This window comes from Narcine bancroftii, chromosome 3, assembly GCF_036971445.1.
Source record: "Narcine bancroftii isolate sNarBan1 chromosome 3, sNarBan1.hap1, whole genome shotgun sequence".
NCBI lineage: Eukaryota > Metazoa > Chordata > Chondrichthyes > Torpediniformes > Narcinidae > Narcine > Narcine bancroftii.
Window position 1 is genome coordinate 183,925,628 of NC_091471.1, and position 22,106 is coordinate 183,947,733.

The 22,106-nt window shown below is 43.1% G+C and overlaps 1 protein-coding gene across 5 annotated transcripts in view; it reads right to left on the reverse strand.

The window, feature by feature from the left end:
• Positions 1–22,106, reverse strand: part of arhgap24 (Rho GTPase activating protein 24) — a 573,751-nt gene that overhangs the window by 177,431 nt on the left and 374,214 nt on the right. The window contains exon 1 of one of the 5 annotated variants that reach the window (XM_069926057.1): positions 779–1,006. The exons of the other annotated variants lie outside the window; for them this stretch is intronic. Within the exon in view, the coding sequence (XP_069782158.1) occupies positions 779–806 (28 nt within the window). The 5' untranslated portion in view covers positions 807–1,006. Of the gene's footprint in view, positions 1–778; positions 1,007–22,106 lie in introns of those variants that run through there. 5 annotated transcript variants of the gene reach the window in all.

Below are 22,106 nucleotides of genomic sequence, written 5' to 3' on the forward strand. Positions count from 1 at the left end.
GTCTGAAATGAAAGATCTACAACTCAATGTGATCATTTCAGAAATTCTGCGTCTGTTCACTGTGTTTCTCTTGTTATTCTCCAAGATGTTTACCCGTACCTTTTCCTTCTCAGAAATTTCACCCAAAATTTCATGCATTTGATTAAAAAATTACCATTCCAGTTTAACATAGTTAACCCATCAGACCTATTTATGACTCCAAAGACTCTTGCAAATTTCTACCGGAGCACTGTGGAGAGCACCCAATGCCACAAAGACTTTTTTCCTTCTGCCATCAGACTTTTAAATGGACAATGAACCACAGACACCAGCTCACTTTCTCTGATTTTTTGATCTATTTTGAAATGTACTTCATAGCAGTATTTATACTGTGATGCTGCCACAAAACAATAAATTTTGTGACATGTTCATGACAATAAATTCTGATTTTGATTCTAAAGAACACCAGAGAGGAGCTGAATCAATTCTTTTGTATTATGTGATGAGGTTAAAGATCTCCTTTAGCATTTGTATTGACACCTTAACTGAAAAAGCTGCCTACTCCATTAACTTTAACAGAGATTAACAATCAAGCAGCCCATGCTGCATAAAATCATTCATATATGAAACCAGTTGGCTACCAATCAATAACACCAGGATGACTACTTAGCAGATCTGGTTTGAGTCCATCCTGACTTGTGGTATTGATACAGTTAACTGCAGCACAGTAGTGAAGAGCTCCATGAAGTTGTCACAGGAAATGCCTCATTCAGAGAGAAAAGTAAAGGCTTCCACTCACCTTCAATATAAATGTGATCCATGCACATCGGAGAGCAATCAACATGTTGCTCAGCAGCTACAGCTGCTTTGAATTTGCCAAACACAACTCTGCGTATGGTAAACACCACTTGCGCACTGCTGGTACTCGCATGACTCCATCAGCCAAGAATGGGAAAGCATCGACCCACTGCTCCAAAGAAAACCTGTAATCTAGAGCTAGCTGGGGCCACAAGGCCCCTACAAAGTGAGCTGCATACCAGCTCTCGATGGACCTACACCATGGTGGGGAGGGAACAGCTGCTGAGGGGGAGTCAACTATGCAAAGCAGCAGCTGAGACAATGCAAAGAGTTGCATGACTGTAATGAGACAGCTGATGACAGGCACATGGCCAATTCAGTGACCTCTGCAAGAAATATTTAATATTCAAAGGATGAGAATTGCTTCAATCAGATTAGTCTCTCTAAACAGTTTCAGTGTACGTGAAGGTCAGTTTGGCAAACAGCAGTGTGAACCCAGAAAAGCAGAGTTTCAGTACATTGCAGTTTCCTGTTTTCAGTTAAGCTCTCTCGATATTAAAACAATGACATGAAAACAATTTAGAATTAATTGATAGACAGGTTTCTCACAAATGTGATACAGAAAACCTGGAAATAGCACTTCATTGTAGTATAGATGAAGAAATGCGCTGCTGTGGTGGCCCACCGCCATGCGGAGAGAGCGCGAACAAAGGCCAGCGTCCCGAGCAGCGGCACTGGCCCCAACAAGTGAACTAGCAGGTGAACGGTAAGGGCGGCTTAAAGGCCAGTGACCCCCAAAATGGTGCTAGCCTTGCTGCGCAGTCAATAGACAGGGACAGCACAAGGGAAAGAAGGGCATTGTTATGCAGGAAAGTACCTTTTTTTGTGATGCATATTGTGACGTCAGCCAAGGGGGAGCCACAGCTGGAACAGCCCAAATATAAAAGTCGGGCCTGAGTCCTAATAAAGGTCAGAGCTTAACCTGACTACACTACGTGTGTGTGCTCTTTCGAGTAGCACGCGGCTACAATTGGTGACCCCTGACAGATTAGACGGCATCTAAACCCAGCAATAAGCAAACAGGCAGCAGTCAACATGGTCGCTCTCAGGCTGCCGACCTTCTGGATGAATCAACCACATGTGTGATTTGACCAGGCTGACGCACAGTTCCAGATCTGGCAGATCACAGCAGAATGCACCCGATGCTACCACGTGATGAGTGCCCTGGGCCAGGACACAGCAGACCAGGTGGCCAACTTCATCCAGGAGCCCCCATTAGAAGGCGTGTACACTGCCTTCAAGGACTTGCTGATCGAGATCTTCAGGCTCTCATGGCGTAATAGATGGGTATGTCTACTCCACCTGGATGGACTGGGGACAGGACCCCGTAAGCCCTCATGAGCGAGATGCTGGCCCTCCTGGGCAAACATGAGCCCTGGATCATGTTAGAGCAGGCATTCCTGGAGCAACTACACAAGGATATCCAACTGCTCCTGGTTGACGCGGATTTCAGCGACACCTGGAAAGTAGTAGCGTGAGTGGAACCAGAAGAGAGAGCACTCGGCATCCATGGGACTCGTCACTAAACCCTGCAGCCAGACCCGTGTAGAGCCATCGAGAGAACAGCAGAGCTTCAGAGGAGGTGATCCAGACAATCAGTGGTTTTTCTACCACCAGAGATGGGGCATTGGAACATGCTGCCATACACTTTTCAGGAAGCGCCAGCTGTCACAAATGGGCACAATGGCTGACCTCCAAGACGGCTTCCTGTATGTTTCAGACCGACAGTCTGGACGACGCTACCTCGTAGACAAAGGAGCAGAGGTCAACGTCCTGCCCCTGTCGGGAAAGAACACCAGGAATAGGCAGTCAAGCCCCATGCTGAGGGCTGCCAACAACAGCATGATTCGGACCTACCGTACCCACAAGGTCCAACTGCAGTTGGGAGGCAGCCTCTTCTCTTGGGTGTTCACGCTGGCCGCAGTGGAACAGCCACTCCTTAGGGCAGACTTCTAGTGCCCCCACAGCCTGCTAGTGGACCTCAAGGGAAGGAGACTGGTCCACACCAAGACTTTGCAAACCTTGCCCTTCAAAGACACCAGGCACCCAGCACACCACCTGGACTCCGTACTGAGATTGAACAATGAATACACCAGGGTCCTGGCCAAGTTCCCAGCAGTGCTCGCTTACCAATTCACCATGGTGATGCCCCGACAGGGAGTACAACACCACACCAGGGTTTCCACTATCAGGGCCCTGGGTGGCACATTCAGGTTACCGTCCCTTATCACATCTGACAGAGGGGCCTAGTTCACCTCGTCTGTGGTCCGACCTCGTCAGCCTGTGGGGTGCCCAGCTGCATCACACAACAGCTTACCACCCACAGTCCAATGGGTCGGCGGAGTGCTTCCGCGGCACCTCAAAACCATGCTCATGATCTGACTCCAAGGACCCAACTGGGTAGACGAGGTGTTGGGCATCCACACGGAACTCTAGGAGGACCTCAACACCTCTTCGGTCAAACTCATCTATGGAGCTCCACTGGTGGTCCCAGGAGAATTCGTACAATCCCCAGGCGGACAGCAGGACGACTGCAGCTTTCCTCCACAGGCCAAGGGAAAGAGTCAGCAACCTGGCCCCAATTCCACCTTCCAGGCACGTACACACAAGGATCAACATACCCAAAGACCTGCAGAACTGTGAGTCTGTTTTCATTCACAGGGGTCTACATCGTTCACCGCTTCAGGGGCCATATGAGGGTCCATTCTGGGTCATCCGCAATAATGGGGCCACATTCGAGCTGGAGGTTAGATGCAAGATGGAGGTCTTCACCACAGGCAGGCTGAAGCCTGCACATCTGGACCGTGCACCCAGTTGAGACACCAGCACCATGTTGAAGAGGCAGGCCACTGAAGGCTGCAAAGACTGCCTCTAAGGGCAATAACAAGGACAATACTGCTGGTTCTTTGGGGAGGGGGTTCACGTGGCAGCCCACCACCATGGCAATCGAGCCATTGCAGATGGTGAGCTCAACCAAAGACCAGCAGCCTGCGCAGTGGCACTGGCCCCAACAAGTGAACCATCAGGTGAACGGAAGGGCAGCTTTAAAGCCAGCGATCCCCAAAATGGCGCTGGTTCCACTGCGCAGCCAACAGTCAGGGAGAGTGCGCAGGAAAGAAGGGCATTGTTATGTAGGAAAGTACCCGCGCGCATGGAAACCTGCTTTTGTTATGCATGTTGTGACATCAGCCAAGGGGGCCATGGCTGGAACAGTGCAAGTATAAAAGTCGGGCCTGAGCCCTAATAAATCTCAGAGCTTAACCTGACTGCACTACGTGTGTGTGTCTTCTTTCGAGTAACGCTCGGCTACACCTCATATGATATTCAGCACAGCTGAATAAAAGGCTATTAACCCTATTGGAAATAAACGTAAGTTAAAAACTCAATGATATTCTTTAATAGGCAGAATACAAACAAAAAAGAATTATGCCTAATTTTGCTGAATTACCATTTTCACAACAAAAGTCTGATATTAAAGGGATATGTTAGCACATCTAAATACTGAATGCCTCTTGTACCTCTCTGTCACAATAGCGTGGATCTCCTATGGCCACTCATTTCAATTCCCCATCCCATGACTGTCCATGGTCTCATGCTCTGCTAGTCTGAGACCACCTGCAAATTGGAAGAACAATTCCTCATTTTCTGTCTGTGCATCCTCCAACCAGATGGCATTAATATAGTCTTCTCTGGTTTCCTTTAAACCACCCCCCCCCACCCCATCATGCCCCTATCTCCTTTCTTGTAGTTCCGTCTCTTTCTCTCGCTCCCTTTTTTCTGTCTCCCTTCACAGCTAAAATTCCTCTTATCATATCCAATTAACACCTTTTACCTATGGGCACTACTCTTCCCCCTCTCATTCTTCCCCTTCTTTATTCCGATGCCTGCTTGCATTTTACTTAAACCTTGAAGAAGGGCTCAGGCCTGAAACATTGGTAATAGATCTTTGCATCCTATGGACATTTCAAGACCAGCCGAGTTCCTCCAACATTCTCCAGCATCTTTTGGACCTAGCTGCCACCAAGGCCTGTTTCAGCTGGCTGAATAACAACTGTTTCTATTTCAATTCATCTCTGTGACTGAGATACTGGATACAACAGTGTTCACAAGTGACATTTATTCATACAATAAGTAGTCTTTAATACTGCAATCTTAATAAGACAATTCCAGAGTTTTCATATCATTCATCCAAACACTAAACAAAGAAATGTTTTTTTTTTAAATCAGCTCTGCAAATAAATCAACATATGTTTGTCAAGCATCAGACATTTAGAACGTAGACTTCCAGCAATTGCATCAAATTCCAAAAGCCACGTTAACGAGGCAGAGTATGTTGAATTTAGCTACATTCTGTTGCCCAAATTTGAAACCTTCATCCTTGCCAGTTTAAATTATTTGGATAGGCATCTGTGCTTTCCCAGAGCAACTGTAGTGTTGGTTGTGGCATCTTGCCACATTAGTCTGGCCTATAATCAACTGCATACCCAAAACTGACCTTGGAATTTTCAGCTATCTGTGAGAATCATGGAACTGGATACCAAAAATTAACAAACAAGTTTCACGTATTTTTATTGTAAGCATCAATGAGATTTCATCACTTGCATTGTGTGGTCAAATTCCCAAACCCTAAGTATATGATTGTCAGTTGATCACAGCTACTATTGTCTGACCTACTCCCCAGTTTCTTGTAAATCCCTGTCCTGTCACCTGTCACTTTACCACTCATTCCTCATAACCAAAAGCCCTGCTTTAGTTACCCCATGATCAAAGGCTCAGCTTCTTGCACTCAACAGATATAAGCAATTTTTTACCAAGCTACTAGACTAAACAAGGACCCCTCTTTCCTTAACTAATTAATTAAAATCTCTTCAGCTGCCCCTTCCAACTACTTCTCCAGCATTTCTCCTTATCGGTAGTGCAAAAAAAACTACTCAAAAGATATGTATATAAAGGAGAAAAATGTAAACAAGAATAAAGTGCAAACAAACTGAAATAAATGCCAGCATTACATTTGTCTTCTTTACCATCAATCTAACACATAGGCTTACTTCAAGCTATTCTGCATGAGGACTCCCACATCCCTTTGCATCTGGGTACTTTAAATTTTCACCCTCTTTAGAAAATAATCTGCCCATTTATATTTTCCACCGAAGTGCACGGCCATACACTTTCCAACAATGCATTTTATTTACCACTTCTCTGTCCATTCTCCTAATCTGACCAGGTCCTTCTCCAGCCTTCCCATTTCTTCAACACTACCTGCTCCTCCACTTACCTTCATATCATCTGCAAACTTCACCATAAAGTCATTCATTTCATCATCCAAATCATTAGTATACAACATAAAAAGAGGCCCCGACATTAACTCCTGTGGAACACCACTAGAAATTGGCAGCCAACCAGAAGGCGATTGCAGTATTCTCTCTGCTGCCTTCCAGGTCACAAGTTGACAGAACTATATCACTAGCCTTTCTTTGCCACTAAACCTCTCATTGACCTCCCTACTCAAAGATGTGGAAGGGATCCTGTCACCAGAAAGACTGAAATGGTTCAAGAAGACAGCTTACCCCCACCCTCTTAAGGCCAATTAAGGAAGGGGAATAAATGCCAGTGTTATATTGATCTGAAATCACTTCCAGACCTTCCTAAATGTACATATTAATGGGGCTCCTGCTTGTAATTTTGAGAGTGTGATAGGAAACATGAGAGTGAGAGTGAATATTTGTACGAACATGCTTTGTGTGTGTGAGAAGGCTGAGGCGAGGAAGGCTACTGGCCATCATCCTGTGTCAACTTTCTACACGAGCTCTATCAAGAATGTCCTGGCTGGTTGTATCACAGAGTAGGGCAATGAATCAGAGATCAATCCACAGGACCATAAGAGCAGCAGAGAGGATCACTGCAGACTCCCTCCCACCCTCCTCTGGAGTTGGATGAACTCCAGATCATTCAGGAGGCAGAGAGAATGATAAACAGGAGTTACAGGGATGCTGTCACACCCAGATGGCAGGAGGAATGTAAATGAGTGACATTTAGGAGAGGGAAAAGGAACTGACATTCAGTGCAGGGCAGCTCTGTGGGCATTCCCCTCAATAACGAGTATATAATTTTGGATACTGTTGGGGGGGGGGGGGGGGGGGGAAGAACAACCTACCAGGTAAAAGCCACAACAATTGGGTCTCTGGCAATGTCAAAGAAGGAAAGGGAGGAGAAGAGGCAAGCTGTAGTGATAGGGGATTCCATAGTTAGGGGGACAAATAGGAAGTTCTGTGGAAGAGATCGAGTATCCCAGATGGTACGTTGCCTCCCTGGTGCCAGGATCAAAAATATTGCAGATCACATTAAAGGCATTTTCAGGAGGGAGGATGAAGAACCAGATGTCGTGGTCCACGTAGGGACCAATATTATGGGTAGGAAGGGTGAGGAGGTCCTGCAAGGAGAGTTCAGGGATTTAGGAACTAGGTTAACTGACAGAACCTCCAGGGTTGTGATTCCAGGATTGCTACCTGTGCCATGTGCTAGTGAGGTTTGAAATAGGAGGATAATGCAGCTTAACACATGGATAAAAAAATGGTGCAAGAAGGAGGGCCTCAGGTTACTGGATCACTGGGCTCTCTTCAAGGGAAGGTGGGGCCTGTTGCGATGGGTTGGTTTGAACTTGAACTGGAGGGGGACAAATGTGAGGTATTGCATTTTGGAAGGACAAACCAAGAAAGGACAAACGGGGTAAATCGTAGGGCACTGAGGAGTGTCATAGAACAGAGGGATCTGGGAAATCAGATACATAATTCCCTGAAAATGATGTCACAGACAGACAAGGTTTGGAAAGGGAGCTTTTGGCATATTGGCCTTCATTAATCAAAGTATTAAGTATTGCAGTTGGGATGTATGATAAAAATTGTAGTAGACATTGGGCCAAATTTGGAGTACTGTGCAGTTTCGGTCACCAAACTACAGGAAATATATCAATAAGATTTTTTAAAAGTGCAAAGATTTACTAGGATGTTGCTGGACCTCAGGAACTGAGTTACAGGGAAAGGTTAAACAGGCTAGGTCTTTATTCCCTGGAGTATAGAAGAATGAGGGGAGATTTGATAGATGTATTTAAAATTATGAAGGGTCCAGACAGAATAAATGTCAGTAGGCTTTTTCCACTGAGGGAAGGTAAGATACAAACCAGAGGGCATGGGTTAAGGGTGAAAGAGAAAACATTAAGGGTAACCTCTTCATGCAGAGAGTGAAGGGAATGTGGAACGAGCTGCCAGCTGAAGCAGTGAATGTGAGCTCAATTTTAATTTTTTAAGAAGAATTTGGACAGGTACATGGATTGGAATGGTATAGAGGGCTGTGGTTGGGCTACAGGTCAGTGGGAGTAGGGAGAATAATAATTTGGCACAGATTAGAAAGGCCGAAGGACCTATTTCTGTGCTGTAGTGATCTCTGGTCCATTCTTTTCTGATCTCTAGCTAAAATTATACAAGATTCATATTTGTACATGAAGTGATTATAAATTGAATCATTAACAACTGAGTCACACTGTTCATTAAAATCACTGCTATCAAAAAGATTGGCTCAATTTTCAAACATATCTTGGTTCTTGCCAAAAACCAAAGAGCAACACCACCACCAATAATCCACGCCAATGCATGAAAAACCATTTGAACTTCAGAAAACAGACAACCATAAATAGCAGGAGTAGAGGTCATGGAGAACCCTAAAGATCAATGAGTCAGAGTCTGGCATGCAAAGGAGAATCGCAACAGCAACCTGGCCAGCTGCATCACAGCGTGGTATAGTTGCTGAAGAGTGATGGATCGGAGGTCAATTCACAGGACCATAAGAGCCGCAGAGAGGATTACTGGAGTTTCCCTCCCACCTCCCCCCACTCATCAATGTGATCTACCTGGATCATGATCTGAAGAGGGCATGCAAAACCTCTGAGGACCCCTCCCAACTTGCACACGTCACATTTCAGCTACTCCCATCAGGAAAGAGATACAGATATATCTGTGCTAGTACCACCAGACTGAGAAGCAGCTTCTTCCCATAGGCAGGGAGACTGCTGAACGACTGAATAAACTGCTCATACTAACCCTCCATACTCTACTAATTATTAAAAATATATTTTTTTACATAAGTACTCCATATGCATTGTTCATTTGATTGTGAGTTGTGTCTGGATGTGAGTTTGTACTGAGGACTGGAGAACACTGCTCTGTCAGGTTGTACTTGTACAATTGGATGATAATGAACTTCAACTAGAGCTGCAAGTGCTGGAATCTTGGGCAAGTAATAAGATGCTAAAGGAACTCAGCAGGTCAAGTAGCATCCATGGATAGAAATAGTCAATGTTTGGGACACTTTATCAAGTTCTAGTTTATTGGCAAATGTATCTAAAATGCAATGATAACTAGAAAACATCTCATACAAGACACAGTGCAAACCTCCAAAGTGCAGAGAAATATCAGCTATAACAGACTAAAGGCAACATCACGTTACTCCTTTGGGGTTCATTCAGGAGTCTGATAGCAGCAAAAAATAAACTGTCCTCAAATCTGGAGAGCATTCTGACTGGTTGCATCTCTGTCTTGAATGGAGGTTCCAATGCAACGCTACAGAGAATTATGAACACAGCCAGCACCATCATGGCCATCGCTCTTCGCTCCATTAAGGACATCTACAGGAGGAGGTGTCTTAAGAAAACAGCCTCTACCATCAATCACCCAGGCCATGCCCTCTTCTCATTGTTATCACCAGGAAGGATGTACAGGACTATTAAGACGAGTACCTGGCGGCCCAAGAACAGCTTCTTCCCCTCTGCCATCAGATTTCTGAATGAACAATGAGTCCCAGACACTACCTGACTTTTTCTCCTCTTTTGTACTTAGTTATTTATTTTTCAATGTAATTTATAGCAATTTTGTACTTGCAATGTTGCTGCAAAATGAATTTCATGACACGTGTCGTGACAATAAATTCTGATTCTGAGGCTGATCCTGCATGATTACATACTTGTGAATCTTCTTCCTGATGGGAGGGAGATGCAGAGAGTGTGGCTGGAATGGGATGAGTCTTTTAATATGTTGGCTGCTTTTCCAAGGGAGCAGGAGTTATTGTTGAAATCAATGGAGTGAAGGAGGGTTTGTGTGAGCCATGTTGACAACCCTCTACAGTTTCTTGCGAACTTCAGATCCCACACCAAGCCACGATGAACCTTTACATGATTTTTTCAATGGTGCATTTGAAGACATTGGTCAGGATTTCAGGTGACGTGCCAAATTTCTTCAGGTTCTGCAGCTTTGCATCAACATGGGTGAACCAGGACAGACAGATCACTACAAATGTTTACCCTTAGCAAGTTAATGCTGTCTTCTAACTCAACCTCAGCATTATTGATGTGGACAGGGGTGTGAGTGCATCTCCTCTCCTGCCCTTGGACTTGCTGACATTGAGGAAGAGGTCATCCTTCCTGGCACCAAGCCACATGTCCCTGTTCAATCTCTTGTGTTGTTGGAAAATCCTGCCTACAATGGTGGTGTCATCCACAAACCTACAGATGGAATTGGAGGTGTTTGACCATGCAATCGTAGGTGTAAAGAGAGTATGGTAGAGGACTGTGTACACAGCTTTGTAGGGCCCTAGTGCTGAGGATGGTTGTGGAGAAGGTGCTGTTGCTAATGCTCAATGACTGCAGCCTGCAGGATAGAAAGCTGTAGATCCAGTGGTAGAGAGGGGTGCTGGGTCCAAGGTCATGAAGTTTGGAATTGTGTTCATTTGATGCTACTGTGTTGGAGTCAGAACTGTAGACTACAAGTAATTATCTATCTTTGTCATCTAGGTGTTTGAAGGAGAGGTTGAAGATATCTGTAAATACTGGTGCAGACACAGAGGACACATCTAGGGACTCCATCTGGTACAATCGTTTTCCATGGGATTACTCTCTCGAAGGCCGACCTCACATTTGCATTGGTGACCATGGGCACAGGTGTGCTTGAGGTTGGAGATGCGTGTTCCAGTAGCTCACTGCCCTGCTGCACAAAATGACCATAGAATACATTGGGCTCGTCTGGGAGGGATGCACCATGGTTTACTATTCTTCTTGGCTTTGCAACCTGTGATGGTTGTTACACCTGATCCACACCACCACCCCCCCCCCCACCTCACACACCCCAGGCCTTGCCTTCTTCACACTTCTACCATCGGGAAGACAAATACCCTGCAGCACCAGGACAGCTTCTTTCTCCTCTTCCATCTGATTTCTGAATGGACAATGAACCACAGACACTACCTCACTTTCTCTTATTCTGCACTCTTATTTACTTTTAAAATGTAATTTAATAGTAATATTTACTATAAATTCTGATTCTCAATTCTGATGGCCAAAGCCAGCTTTACCAGGATGTCACCTGGAATGGATTGTTGCAAGAAGGAGAGATGAAATCGGCTAAGAGTACTTCCACTGGAACATAAGAGGTTGAGGGATGACCTTATAGAGGTTTATAAATTATGAAGGGCATAGATAGGAAAGAGAATCAGAATCAATATTCTAGGGCATTTGAGGGGAATCAAGAACTAGACAGTTTAGATTTCAAGTTCAAGTTTATTGTTAAATTATTCCTGGAACAATGATAAGGATTCTTCTCAGAGATCATCTCTCACATGCATACATCTGTATGCGGTAAAGAGGCAAGATCAAAGTTGTGGAGGATGGAAGTACAAAGAAAAGATCATTTTGTACAGAGCAAAGGCAGAATGAGAGGCACTGTTGTGGGGCTCATCCAGAAATGTGATGCCGGCAGGGTAGAAACTGTCTTGAAGCCTATTAATGCATGAATTCACACACCAATAGGTTCTTAACCAGGAAAGGTGTCAAGGGATAAGAACCAAATCTAGTACAGAGGGAGACAGAAAAGCTTTACTCCCAGATGAACTCAATGCCTTCTATGTCCAATTAGGCCACAAGAACAAGGAAGAACCACCAGTGCACACTCACATGTCCCTTGCTAATCTTCTCCTGTCTGTATCAAGGCGGATTTGTGGGCTGCCTTCAGGAGAAGGAATCTGAGGAAAGCATCAGTCTGGATGGAATATCTGGCCAAGTATTAAAGATCTGTGCTAATCAACTTGCCAATATATTCACGGATACCTTCAACATCTCACTCTGGGAGGGTGTGCTACCCACCTTTTTCCAAATAGCTGTCAATTGTAAGGGACCCCACAAGAAGAGTGTGGTAACCTACCTAAATGACTATCGACCAGTGGTACTCACATCAACAGTGATGGTGTGTTGAAAGGCTGAAATTATCTTCAAACTTTAACAGTCATCTTTAGGGTCAAATTAGAACCAGGCCCCTTAATCACTCTATTTAGTTTTCTCAAGAAGAGGAAATATTATTGACTCCATCTCAGATGCAAATTTTAATGTTGACCTCATTGATAGCTCGACGGGCAATTCTGATGAAATGGAAAGGCAGCTCTCTACCTACTCATTCTCAATGGTTACTAAGTCCTTCCTAAGTTTAGAAAAAAAATCAGATACAATACAAAGGTGTAAAGGTGAATTTTTACAAGATGTGGGGAGTATTACCATAATTTAAAGAATTAGGGTGTTTGGATGCTCCCCTGCAGTGTTTTCTGGTTTCCAAATGTTGTCTTTTGTTTTCAATGTAGATTAGATATGGAAGTTAACCTTGTTTAAAGGGAGGGGTTTGATTAATGGAAGGGGTTGTGATAGTACAGATTCTATCACCAATGTGTATATGTACAGATTGTAGTGTAGGATGACTGTGATTGGCTGAGAGTGTAGCCACACCTACTGGCAGGTCTCAAAGGATTGCTCCTAGCCAGACCAGGTCATTCTGGACTGGTCGACCCACTTGTGATATGCTCCAGTCTTTTAGTTAATAAAATTGTAGAGTGCGTCGAAAGAACCAAAGGCTTGTTGATCCAAACCAAGGCTTTTATTAACTAAAGGACTGGAGCGTATCACGTAGGTCGACCAGTCCAGAATGACCTGGCCTGGATAGGAGCAGTCCTTTAAGACCTGCCAGTAGGTGTGGCTACACTCTCAGCCAATCACAGTCATCCTACACTACCATCTGTACATATGTACATTGGTGATAGAATCTGTACTATCACAGGGGTGTTCCTTTTTCTTTTAAACCTTTTTTTCTTTTGAGATATTTTGATAAAATGGGTTTGATTGAGAAGGCTGCACAGAATTTATACTATGTTTGATAAAGGTATTATTTGAGAAGTACAAATTATCTATCCGTGTAATTAATTAATGTGTATGTTTTTTTAATTAAACAATAAAGATATTTTAGAAAGGATAGAGAAACTGTTTCTCTCAAGATTGCTTTTTTCATAGAATGAAACACGCAGATGTTGTGATCATAGTCAAAACACAGAAGTGCTGAAAGAACTCAGCAGGCCTCGTGGTGAGGGAAAGATTTATTACCAAGGTTTCATGGCTGAGCCCTTCATCAAGGATTGAGTGAAAATAGACAAGAGACTGAATTAAAGGCTGGGGAAGAAAGGGGGAAGAGTACTGGCCAACAAGGTTTTAAATGGATATTAAATTTAAATTTTAAATTAGACATATAGCACAGTAACAGGGCCATCAGCCTAAAGGTCACATCACCCAAATACCACAATTAACCTACAGTCTGCGTACATTTTGAAGGGTGGGAGGAAAGCAGAGTCCCAGGAGGAAACCCACGCAGACTCGGGGAGAATGTACATACTCCTTACAGACAACAGTGGATTCGAACCTGGGTCACTGGCACTGTAATAGCGTTGGACTAACCACTACGCCAACCGGGCTACCCCATATGATAAGAGGAGTGAGAATTGATTTTGATTCTGTGAAATGTGACAGAGGGAAAAGGGGAAGGAAGGGGAAGAGAGAGAGAGAAAAAAAAACCCAGAAAGCTAGAAGAAAGAAGACAGGGGAAGAAGATGAGAGAGGGGATTCAGTGGAAACTGGAGAAGTTGATGTTAATGCCATCCAGTTGGAGGGTGTCCAGATGGAAGATGAGGTGTGGTTCCTCCAATTTATAGGTGGTTTCAGTTTGGCAATCAAGGTTGGACATATTGGAAAAGGAATGGTGTGGGGAATTGAAATGGTGGCCACTGGGAGATTCATGCTATTGTGGAGGACAGAGTTGAACGAAGATTTCTTTGAATGTTTGACTTTTAGCACAAAGCATAGTTTGCTTGAGCAAATTAATATCATTGGGGGTTGAGCTTGTATGTTCTCCCTATAACCTGCTCCAATTTCCTCCCATATCCTATAGATATGATAGTAGGTTAATTGGGCATTGTAAATTGTCCCAAATACAAATGGGCAGCAGGATATTGGCTGGTGTTTGACAGAGAATAGAATGTGAATGACTGGGATGAGAATGTCATAAATGCTGACATAAATTTAATGGCGCAAAGAGCCACTTTTTTTTGTAGGAAGATATAAAATACAGCAAACCTTGATTGATTACAGCCACTTAGTTGCAGTCAGGCCTGTTGACATCTATTATGAGGAACATTTATTGCTGATCAGAAGCCAGCCAAGAGCCTTTAATAATACAGTGGTAGAAGGATGCCTTAAGCTACTGTGCAGTAGAAGGCTGGCACATCCAGTGACAGCAATAGTGTTCTCTAGTCTGAAACATGGCTGTAATGGTATGTGAAATGGTACATGTGCCGTGGCACAGAAGCCAAATCCCCTCGACACTAGCTACTTTCAGGTGGCCAGAATATTCTGATGTAAAGCCACCTATTTCACCCAAATGCGGCTGTCGGGAGGCCAACTGAAAGCGGAAAACCCGGCCCAAGGAGTACTTACCCAACCCTCCTCGGGGAGGTATATTCTCCGCTTCCGTGCAGTCTGCCAAGGCTCTTGAAAGCAGCAGCGGCTGCTAGGGGGCGGGCTGATGATGTTGCGATGACTTCGTCAGCCTGAGATGCTTTGGCGCGACGTCGGTGAGCATCTACGGAGATTGGAGAGGAAAATCCAGCTTCGTGTTTAATGAATTTCATTCAGATGGTTCAGTTCTCTTGCAGAGGCACTAACTGACCTGTTGATTGCTTGTACTGATTTCTGGGTTATTTTTTGTTTTTGTGACCTGCCACGTGGCTCTCTGACTGATGTAGTCTTCAGTAAAAAGGATCAGGAAAGCAGGAGCAGGAGAATGAAGATGGAATAAATTCATGTATGTAGAAGCAAGATATTTTGCACAACTCAATCAGATTTTAGTGCCATGCAGTGGGACATGAATTAATAGCTACGGATCAGAGTGGTGTAATTTAGGGATAAGATTCTTACCCAAAGAAGGAAGCTAAAAGAATGCTAACTTCTTGGAAAATTATTATTTATTTGAAAATTCACAAAGCAATGCTAGTATGGTTTCCTGCTGATAATATTTTTTTAAAATCTGTTGCCTCAAGAGCTGATGTCCAATTTCTACTAAATGCTCTTCAACGTCCAATGTGTCAGACAAGATCCATCAGGTTACTTCATTACTCTTTTACACAATAATTTTCAGACAGGTGAAAAAGAGGGCAAAAATATAACCATTCAAAAATCTAATTGGCATAAAACATATTTGTTTACATTCCACTGTTGCAACATATTCTATCTCCACCATCTGCAATTACAAGCTACTTGCACCTTCCGATCTACCACTGACCTAATATTTGACATTAGCACGTTATTTGAGGATGCTTTCATCATAAATATCAGCATCCATGCTAATCTGGAAGCTGCCATGTTGTTCACACAATTGTCAATGATTGCCCTCAGCACACTGGCACATTTAGGAGAACCTCTACCTCACAGCATCGAAGACCCTGATTCGATCCTGACCTGTGGAGTTTGCAAATTCTCCTTTTATCAGTGTGGCCTCCCCCAGGTGCTAAGGTTTCCTCCTACAGCTGATTTGGTAGGTTCATTGGTCACTGGAAAGTGTTCCCAGTATGTGGGTAAATGGAAGAATCTGAGGTGAGGGGGGGTGCTGAGAACAAGACAGATTAATAAATGGGATTAGTGTAAGAATTAATGAGTCTGTTCAGTGAATAGATCAGATAGTTGAGTAGTGTCACAAGAACTCGGAGTTAGCAAAACTATGGAATTAACTGTGGACTTCAGGAAGGGGAAACCAGAAGAACGTAAGCCAGTCCTCATTGAGTGGTCAGAAGAGGAGGGAGTAAAGAACTTCAAATTCATGGGTGTCAATATCTCTGAAGATCTATCCTGGGGCCATCATGTCAATGCAATCATGAAGGAGGTCACCAGTGACTATATTTTATCAGTAGTTTGAGGAGATTTTGTTTGTCACCAAATTCTCTTGTAAATTTCTACAAGTTTAGTGTGGAGAGCATTCTGACCGGTTGCATCACATTGTCTGGTATGGAGGTGCCAATGCACAGAACGGGAAAAAGCTCCAAAGAGTCGTGAACTTGGCCAGCGCCATCATGGATATTTGTCTTTCCTCCTTTAAGGATATCTACAAAAGGTAGTGTCTCAAGAAAGCAGCTTCTATCCTCAAGGACCCTCCCCACCCAGACATACCCTCTTCTCACTGCTACCATCAGGAAGGAGGTACAAGAGGTACACTCAAAAATAGAAAGCACCAGCTTCTCCTCTGCCATCAGATTTCTGAATGGTCAGTGAAACAGACATAACCTCACTTTTCTTTTACACTAGTTTACTTACATTTTAAAATTGTAATTTATAGCAATTTTACACCTTGTTCTTTGGCTTGGCTTCGCGGACGAAGATTTATGGAGGGGGTAAAAAGTCCACGTCAGCTGCAGGCTCGTTTGTGGCTGACCAGTCCGATGCGGGACAGGCAGACACGATTGCAGCGGTTGCAAGGGAAAATTGGTTGGTTGGGGTTGGGTGTTGGGTTTTTCCTCCTTTGCCTTTTGTCAGTGAGGTGGGCTCTGCGGTCTTCTTCAAAGGAGGCTGCTGCCCGCCAAACTGTGAGGCGCCAAGATGCACGGTTTGAGGCGTTATCAGCCCACTGGCGGTGGTCAATGTGGCAGGCACCAAGAGATTTCTTTAGGCAGTCCTTGTACCTTTTCTTTGGTGCACCTCTGTCACGGTGGCCAGTGGAGAGCTCGCCATATAATACGATCTTGGGAAGGCGATGGTCCTCCATTCTGGAGACGTGACCCATCCAGCGCAGCTGGATCTTCAGCAGCGTGGACTCGATGCTGTCGACCTCTGCCATCTCGAGTACCTCGACGTTAGGGGTGTGAGCGCTCCAATGGATGTTGAGGATGGAGCGGAGACAACGCTGGTGGAAGCGTTCTAGGAGCCGTAGGTGGTGCCGGTAGAGGACCCATGATTCGGAGCCGAACAGGAGTGTGGGTATGACAACGGCTCTGTATACGCTTATCTTTGTGAGGTTTTTCAGTTGGTTGTTTTTCCAGACTCTTTTGTGTAGTCTTCCAAAGGCGCTATTTGCCTTGGCGAGTCTGTTGTCTATCTCATTGTCGATCCTTGCATCTGATGAAATGGTGCAGCCGAGATAGGTAAACTGGTTGACCGTTTTGAGTTTTGTGTGCCCGATGGAGATGTGGGGGGGCTGGTAGTCATGGTGGGGAGCTGGCTGATGGAGGACCTCAGTTTTCTTCAGGCTGACTTCCAGGCCAAACATTTTGGCAGTTTCCGCAAAGCAGGAATTCTGCCACAAAACAACAAGATTCGTGACACATGTTCATAACAATAAATTCTGATTCTGATTCTACTTTAGAGTAAAGAAGGCTGAGTAAAATGTAATCAGTCTAGAAATTATGTTGCACATTAATAAAACTAGCCAGTCAGGAAAATGATTTGGATCAAGCATCGATGTCTAACGGAAATCAGCACAAGCACTGATCAAACACAAAGTACTACGAGCCTCACAAAAGCTTTGCAATATAAACAATTGCACATTCAGATTTCTGCTAGGTTTCATCATATGTCAGGTCAACTTTGGCACAATGGTTTTCCCATGACAACTTTCTCCCTCCCCTTCATCATATCTCTCCGGATTCTCATTCATCATTTTCAATGAAGTCTTTCAAGTATCCCAACACCAACTTGAATGAATTCCAAAAGGTAATTTGTCTCTCCCTCATTGGATTTCTTTATCTAAACCTCCACAGGCAGGCTGCTTGTATACTTCAAAACCAAAGAAAAATGAGTTAGTGCAGACAGAGAGAGTTTGATCACTGGATATTTATGTGTGACTGCACACACAAATATACCTTTTAATTTCATCTCTACTAAGTGAGTAATTAATGGTGTAGCTGCACTATCATGTGCACCAGAAGTTTAGAACATAGCTGCATTTAATACAGATACACTTATTTCCATCTGATTGAAAGCTTTACTCTGCGTTTACGGCCACATGAGTTTGTAATAATTCGATAATGCATAAAATCTACGTTCCTCGTGTGCACTGTAAAAACAAACCCTATTAATTCCATTGGAGCAAATGGTGAAGAAGGATGTCAACAGAAGTGTTAAATGAGGTTGAACTTTTGCCTTTTGTTTGTTTGCATGATGCAGCTGACAAATTACAATCAATATGATCTTTCTTCATTGTCTCATTTGATTCCAAGCATCGGAAAAGATGGCAAAGCAGATTTTCCTGAAAATTTCATCTTAAACAACCACTGAAATCTGCAATATACAGTGTCCTCCGTAATATTTGGGACAAAGACACCTTTTCTTTTTATTTGCTCCAGTGCTCCACAGTTTTAAATTTGTAATCAATCAATTCACATATAATTAAAGTACACATGCAAACTTTTATTCGAGGTTATTTGTGTACATTTTGGTGTGTCCATGTGGAAATTACAACACTTTTTATACACAGTTCCCCCATTTTAGGGGACCATAATGTTTGTGACATTTGGCTTCACCAGTGTTTGATTACTCAGCTGTGTTTAATTGCTTTATTAGTGCAGTTATCGGAGAGCTAGGCTTGCTTCCAATCTTTTGATCACATTTGGAGTCTGGAGTTGCCAGTTTTCAACACGAGGACCAGACTTGTGCCAATAAAAACCGAAGAAGCCATTATGAGGTTGAAAAACAAGATAAAACAGTAACAGACATTGCCTAAACCTGAAGATGGCAAAAACCAACAGTTTGGAACATCTTTAAGAAGGAAGACCGTATGAATGAGCTCAGTAATCGCAAAGGAACTGATATTCCAAGGAAGACCTCAACTGTGGATGACAGAAGAATTCTCATCATAATGGAAAAAAAAATCCCAAAACATATATCTGAAAGATCAGAAACACTCTTCAGGAGGCAGGTGTGGATATGTGAATGACTACTGTCTGCAGAAGATTTCTTGAACAGAAATATAGAAGCTGCACTGCAAGTTGCAAACCATGGCAAAGGTGGTATGCTTTGGATCTTGTGCAGTTCCTTTATGCCTCCACACTTCACTCTTGCCATCACTCTAATACATCTTGGTCTCATCTGTCCACAAGTCCTTTCTTTCTCCAGTATTCCCCAGGATCTTATATGTACATCTTGGCAAACTCTAATCTGGCCATCTTTTCTGCGGCTAACTAGTGGCTTGCATCTTGCAGTGTACCTTCTGTATTTCTGATTATGAAGTCTTCTGCAGACAATAGTCACTGATGTATCCACACCTGCCTCCTGAAGAGTTTGGGATTTTTCTTCATTATGATGAGAACTCTTCTGTCATCAGCAGTGGAGATCTTCCTTGGAAGACCAGACCCTTTGCAATCACTGAGTTCACCAGTATGCTCTTTTTTCTTAATGACATTCCAAAGTGTTGATTTTGGTAATCCCAAGGTTTGGGCGATGTCTCTTACTGTTTTATTTTTGGTTTTCAGCCTCATAATGAATGTTTTATAGATTGCAAGCATGTAACAGCACAATAAACAAAATTTGCCATTACATGGGCAATCTACAAAGGAAAGTTCAGGAATTTTTCATCAATTCCTGCACCACGATTTATCCTCCAGGACCCCCATTACTTTTCGGTCTAAGTTGCACCGCAAAATTCACCTCATGAATTCGACAACCAGCTGATGATGCAGGCCCGTTGCTCCATGTAAAAGCACTGGGACTAACACTCACAGGAACTTAAGGCATGCAGTGCAAATGACCACAAGATGAGTAATTATGTTAATTTACATTAAATTTTTCCGACATTGCTTTCTAAAAAAACACTATGAATTCTTTGACTTTCATTGGCACTACTCTGGTCCTCATGTTGAAAAATAGCAGCTGGAGACTCCAAAGGTGATCAAAGGGTTAGAAGCAAGCCTAGCTCTCTTATACATGCACTAATGAAGCAATTAAACATACATGAATATTCACAAACACGTGTGAAGCCAAATGTCCCAAACAATATGGTGCCCTGAAATGAGGGAACTATGTATAAAAAGTGTTGTAATTTTTACATGGTCAAACCAAAGTATATACAAAAAAAGCTTGAATAAAATCTGGAATGTGAATTGTTTGATTACAAATTTAAAACTGCAGAGCACATGAGCAAATAAAGGAAAAAAAGTGTCTTTGTCCCAAACATAATGGAGGGCTCTGTATATACCTTTGTATAAATTTGTATTTGACATTTGTACCATCGGTACATGGAAAAAATGCTGCCTGAGCTGGTTTTTCTCTTCCCTGTGGAAAAGGAGTGCACACCATACCAATTTTTGTCTGTATGAAATTGTTATCAAAGGAAAAACTGTAACGCTCTTGTATATTCTAAAACTGAAATTAAAATGGTCCTATCCTGTGTTCATGCAATTTATTCCAAAGAGCATGAGTGATTTATTATGTCATCATTTGGAAACAAATATTCCTTTCCAAAAATCAAAGTGCAACAACCAGAGCCAACTCACATATGTCTAAAAGAGGAAACAAGTCATCTTTCACTTCTTCAACTGTGGGTTTCACAAACAGCAGGAGCACAAGGAAAATAAAGTCAGTTAAACCTATGTAGAGTCATTCTTCTTGAAAGAACAAACATAACATGGTGTCAGAAGTGTCTCAGCGAGGAAGGGAAGACAATAGTTCATAAGCATGGATAAGTTAAGTCCTCCCACACTGATGTAGTTCACCGGCAATCTAGTTGATAATTGGAGGTGATTCAACATTTATTTAGAAGCTGGTGGAAAGGGAGAAACCAATGGAAAGCGTCTATGTTTTTGCACGAGATGAATGAAGATGCTTTGGACATCTATAACAGTTTCAAATTGATGAGACAGCTTTCATGTTGGACACTCAGATGACAAAATTTGAGGAGTATTTTGTTCCAAGTAAAAACGTTACATTTGTGAGATTCAAGTTTTTCTCCTGTGAGCAGAAACAAAGTACGAGCTTCGACCAATACTTAGTGGAGCTTCACACACCGAGTAAGCCCTGTCAATTTGGAGATACAAAAAAATCACTCATAAAAGACAGAACAGTTTGCAGAATGCCAGATAATAAATTTAAAGAAAGATTGTTGCATAAAAAGATTTGACACTGGAAAAGGCTGTGAATAGGTGTAGAACAGCAGACACCACATGAGCACAAGCTAAGGAGCTGCACAGGATAGACACAACAGTGCATACAGTGAAAACAGAGAAGCAGAAAACCAAGAGTTTCCCAAAGCAATAACAAAGCAAAGTGGTAGGCTCAAACAGCAAATGTAGCAGGTGTGGAGGTGGACATATTCTGAAGATGTGTCCTGCCTATGGAAAGTCCTGCTATATATGTGGAAAGAAGAAGCATTTTGTAAAGTGTTGCAAAGCAGGGGGTACCAAGAGAAAGGTGCACACAATGGAGGAATTCTTCATGGATTCATTACAGACTGCTGCTACTGGTAAATGGAATGGATCATTCCAGTGACTGAATGGGAAAGCAATTTCATTTCAGCTCGACACCAGAGCCCAGGTGAATCTGTTATCTATGGATGATTACCAGGCCCTCACCATAAAGAGCACAATTTATCCTGTGAAATTAAAAGTGACAGGCTACACTGGAGAGAACATTCCAGTAAAAGGGGGCTAAATGGTGATCTTCAAACACAAAGGGTGATATCTAAAGTCACAGCTACTGATTGGAGAAAGGAGAATACAGCCAATACTAGGTCTGCGTGCATATGAAGAGCTCAACCTGGTGAAAATAGTTTTCATATTAGCTTCACAGACTGAAAATAAGCACACAGCACCCATGGAAGAAGGGATAACAACATTGGAGAAGCGATACCTGAATGTGCAGAGAGAACCTCATGACATGACATGAT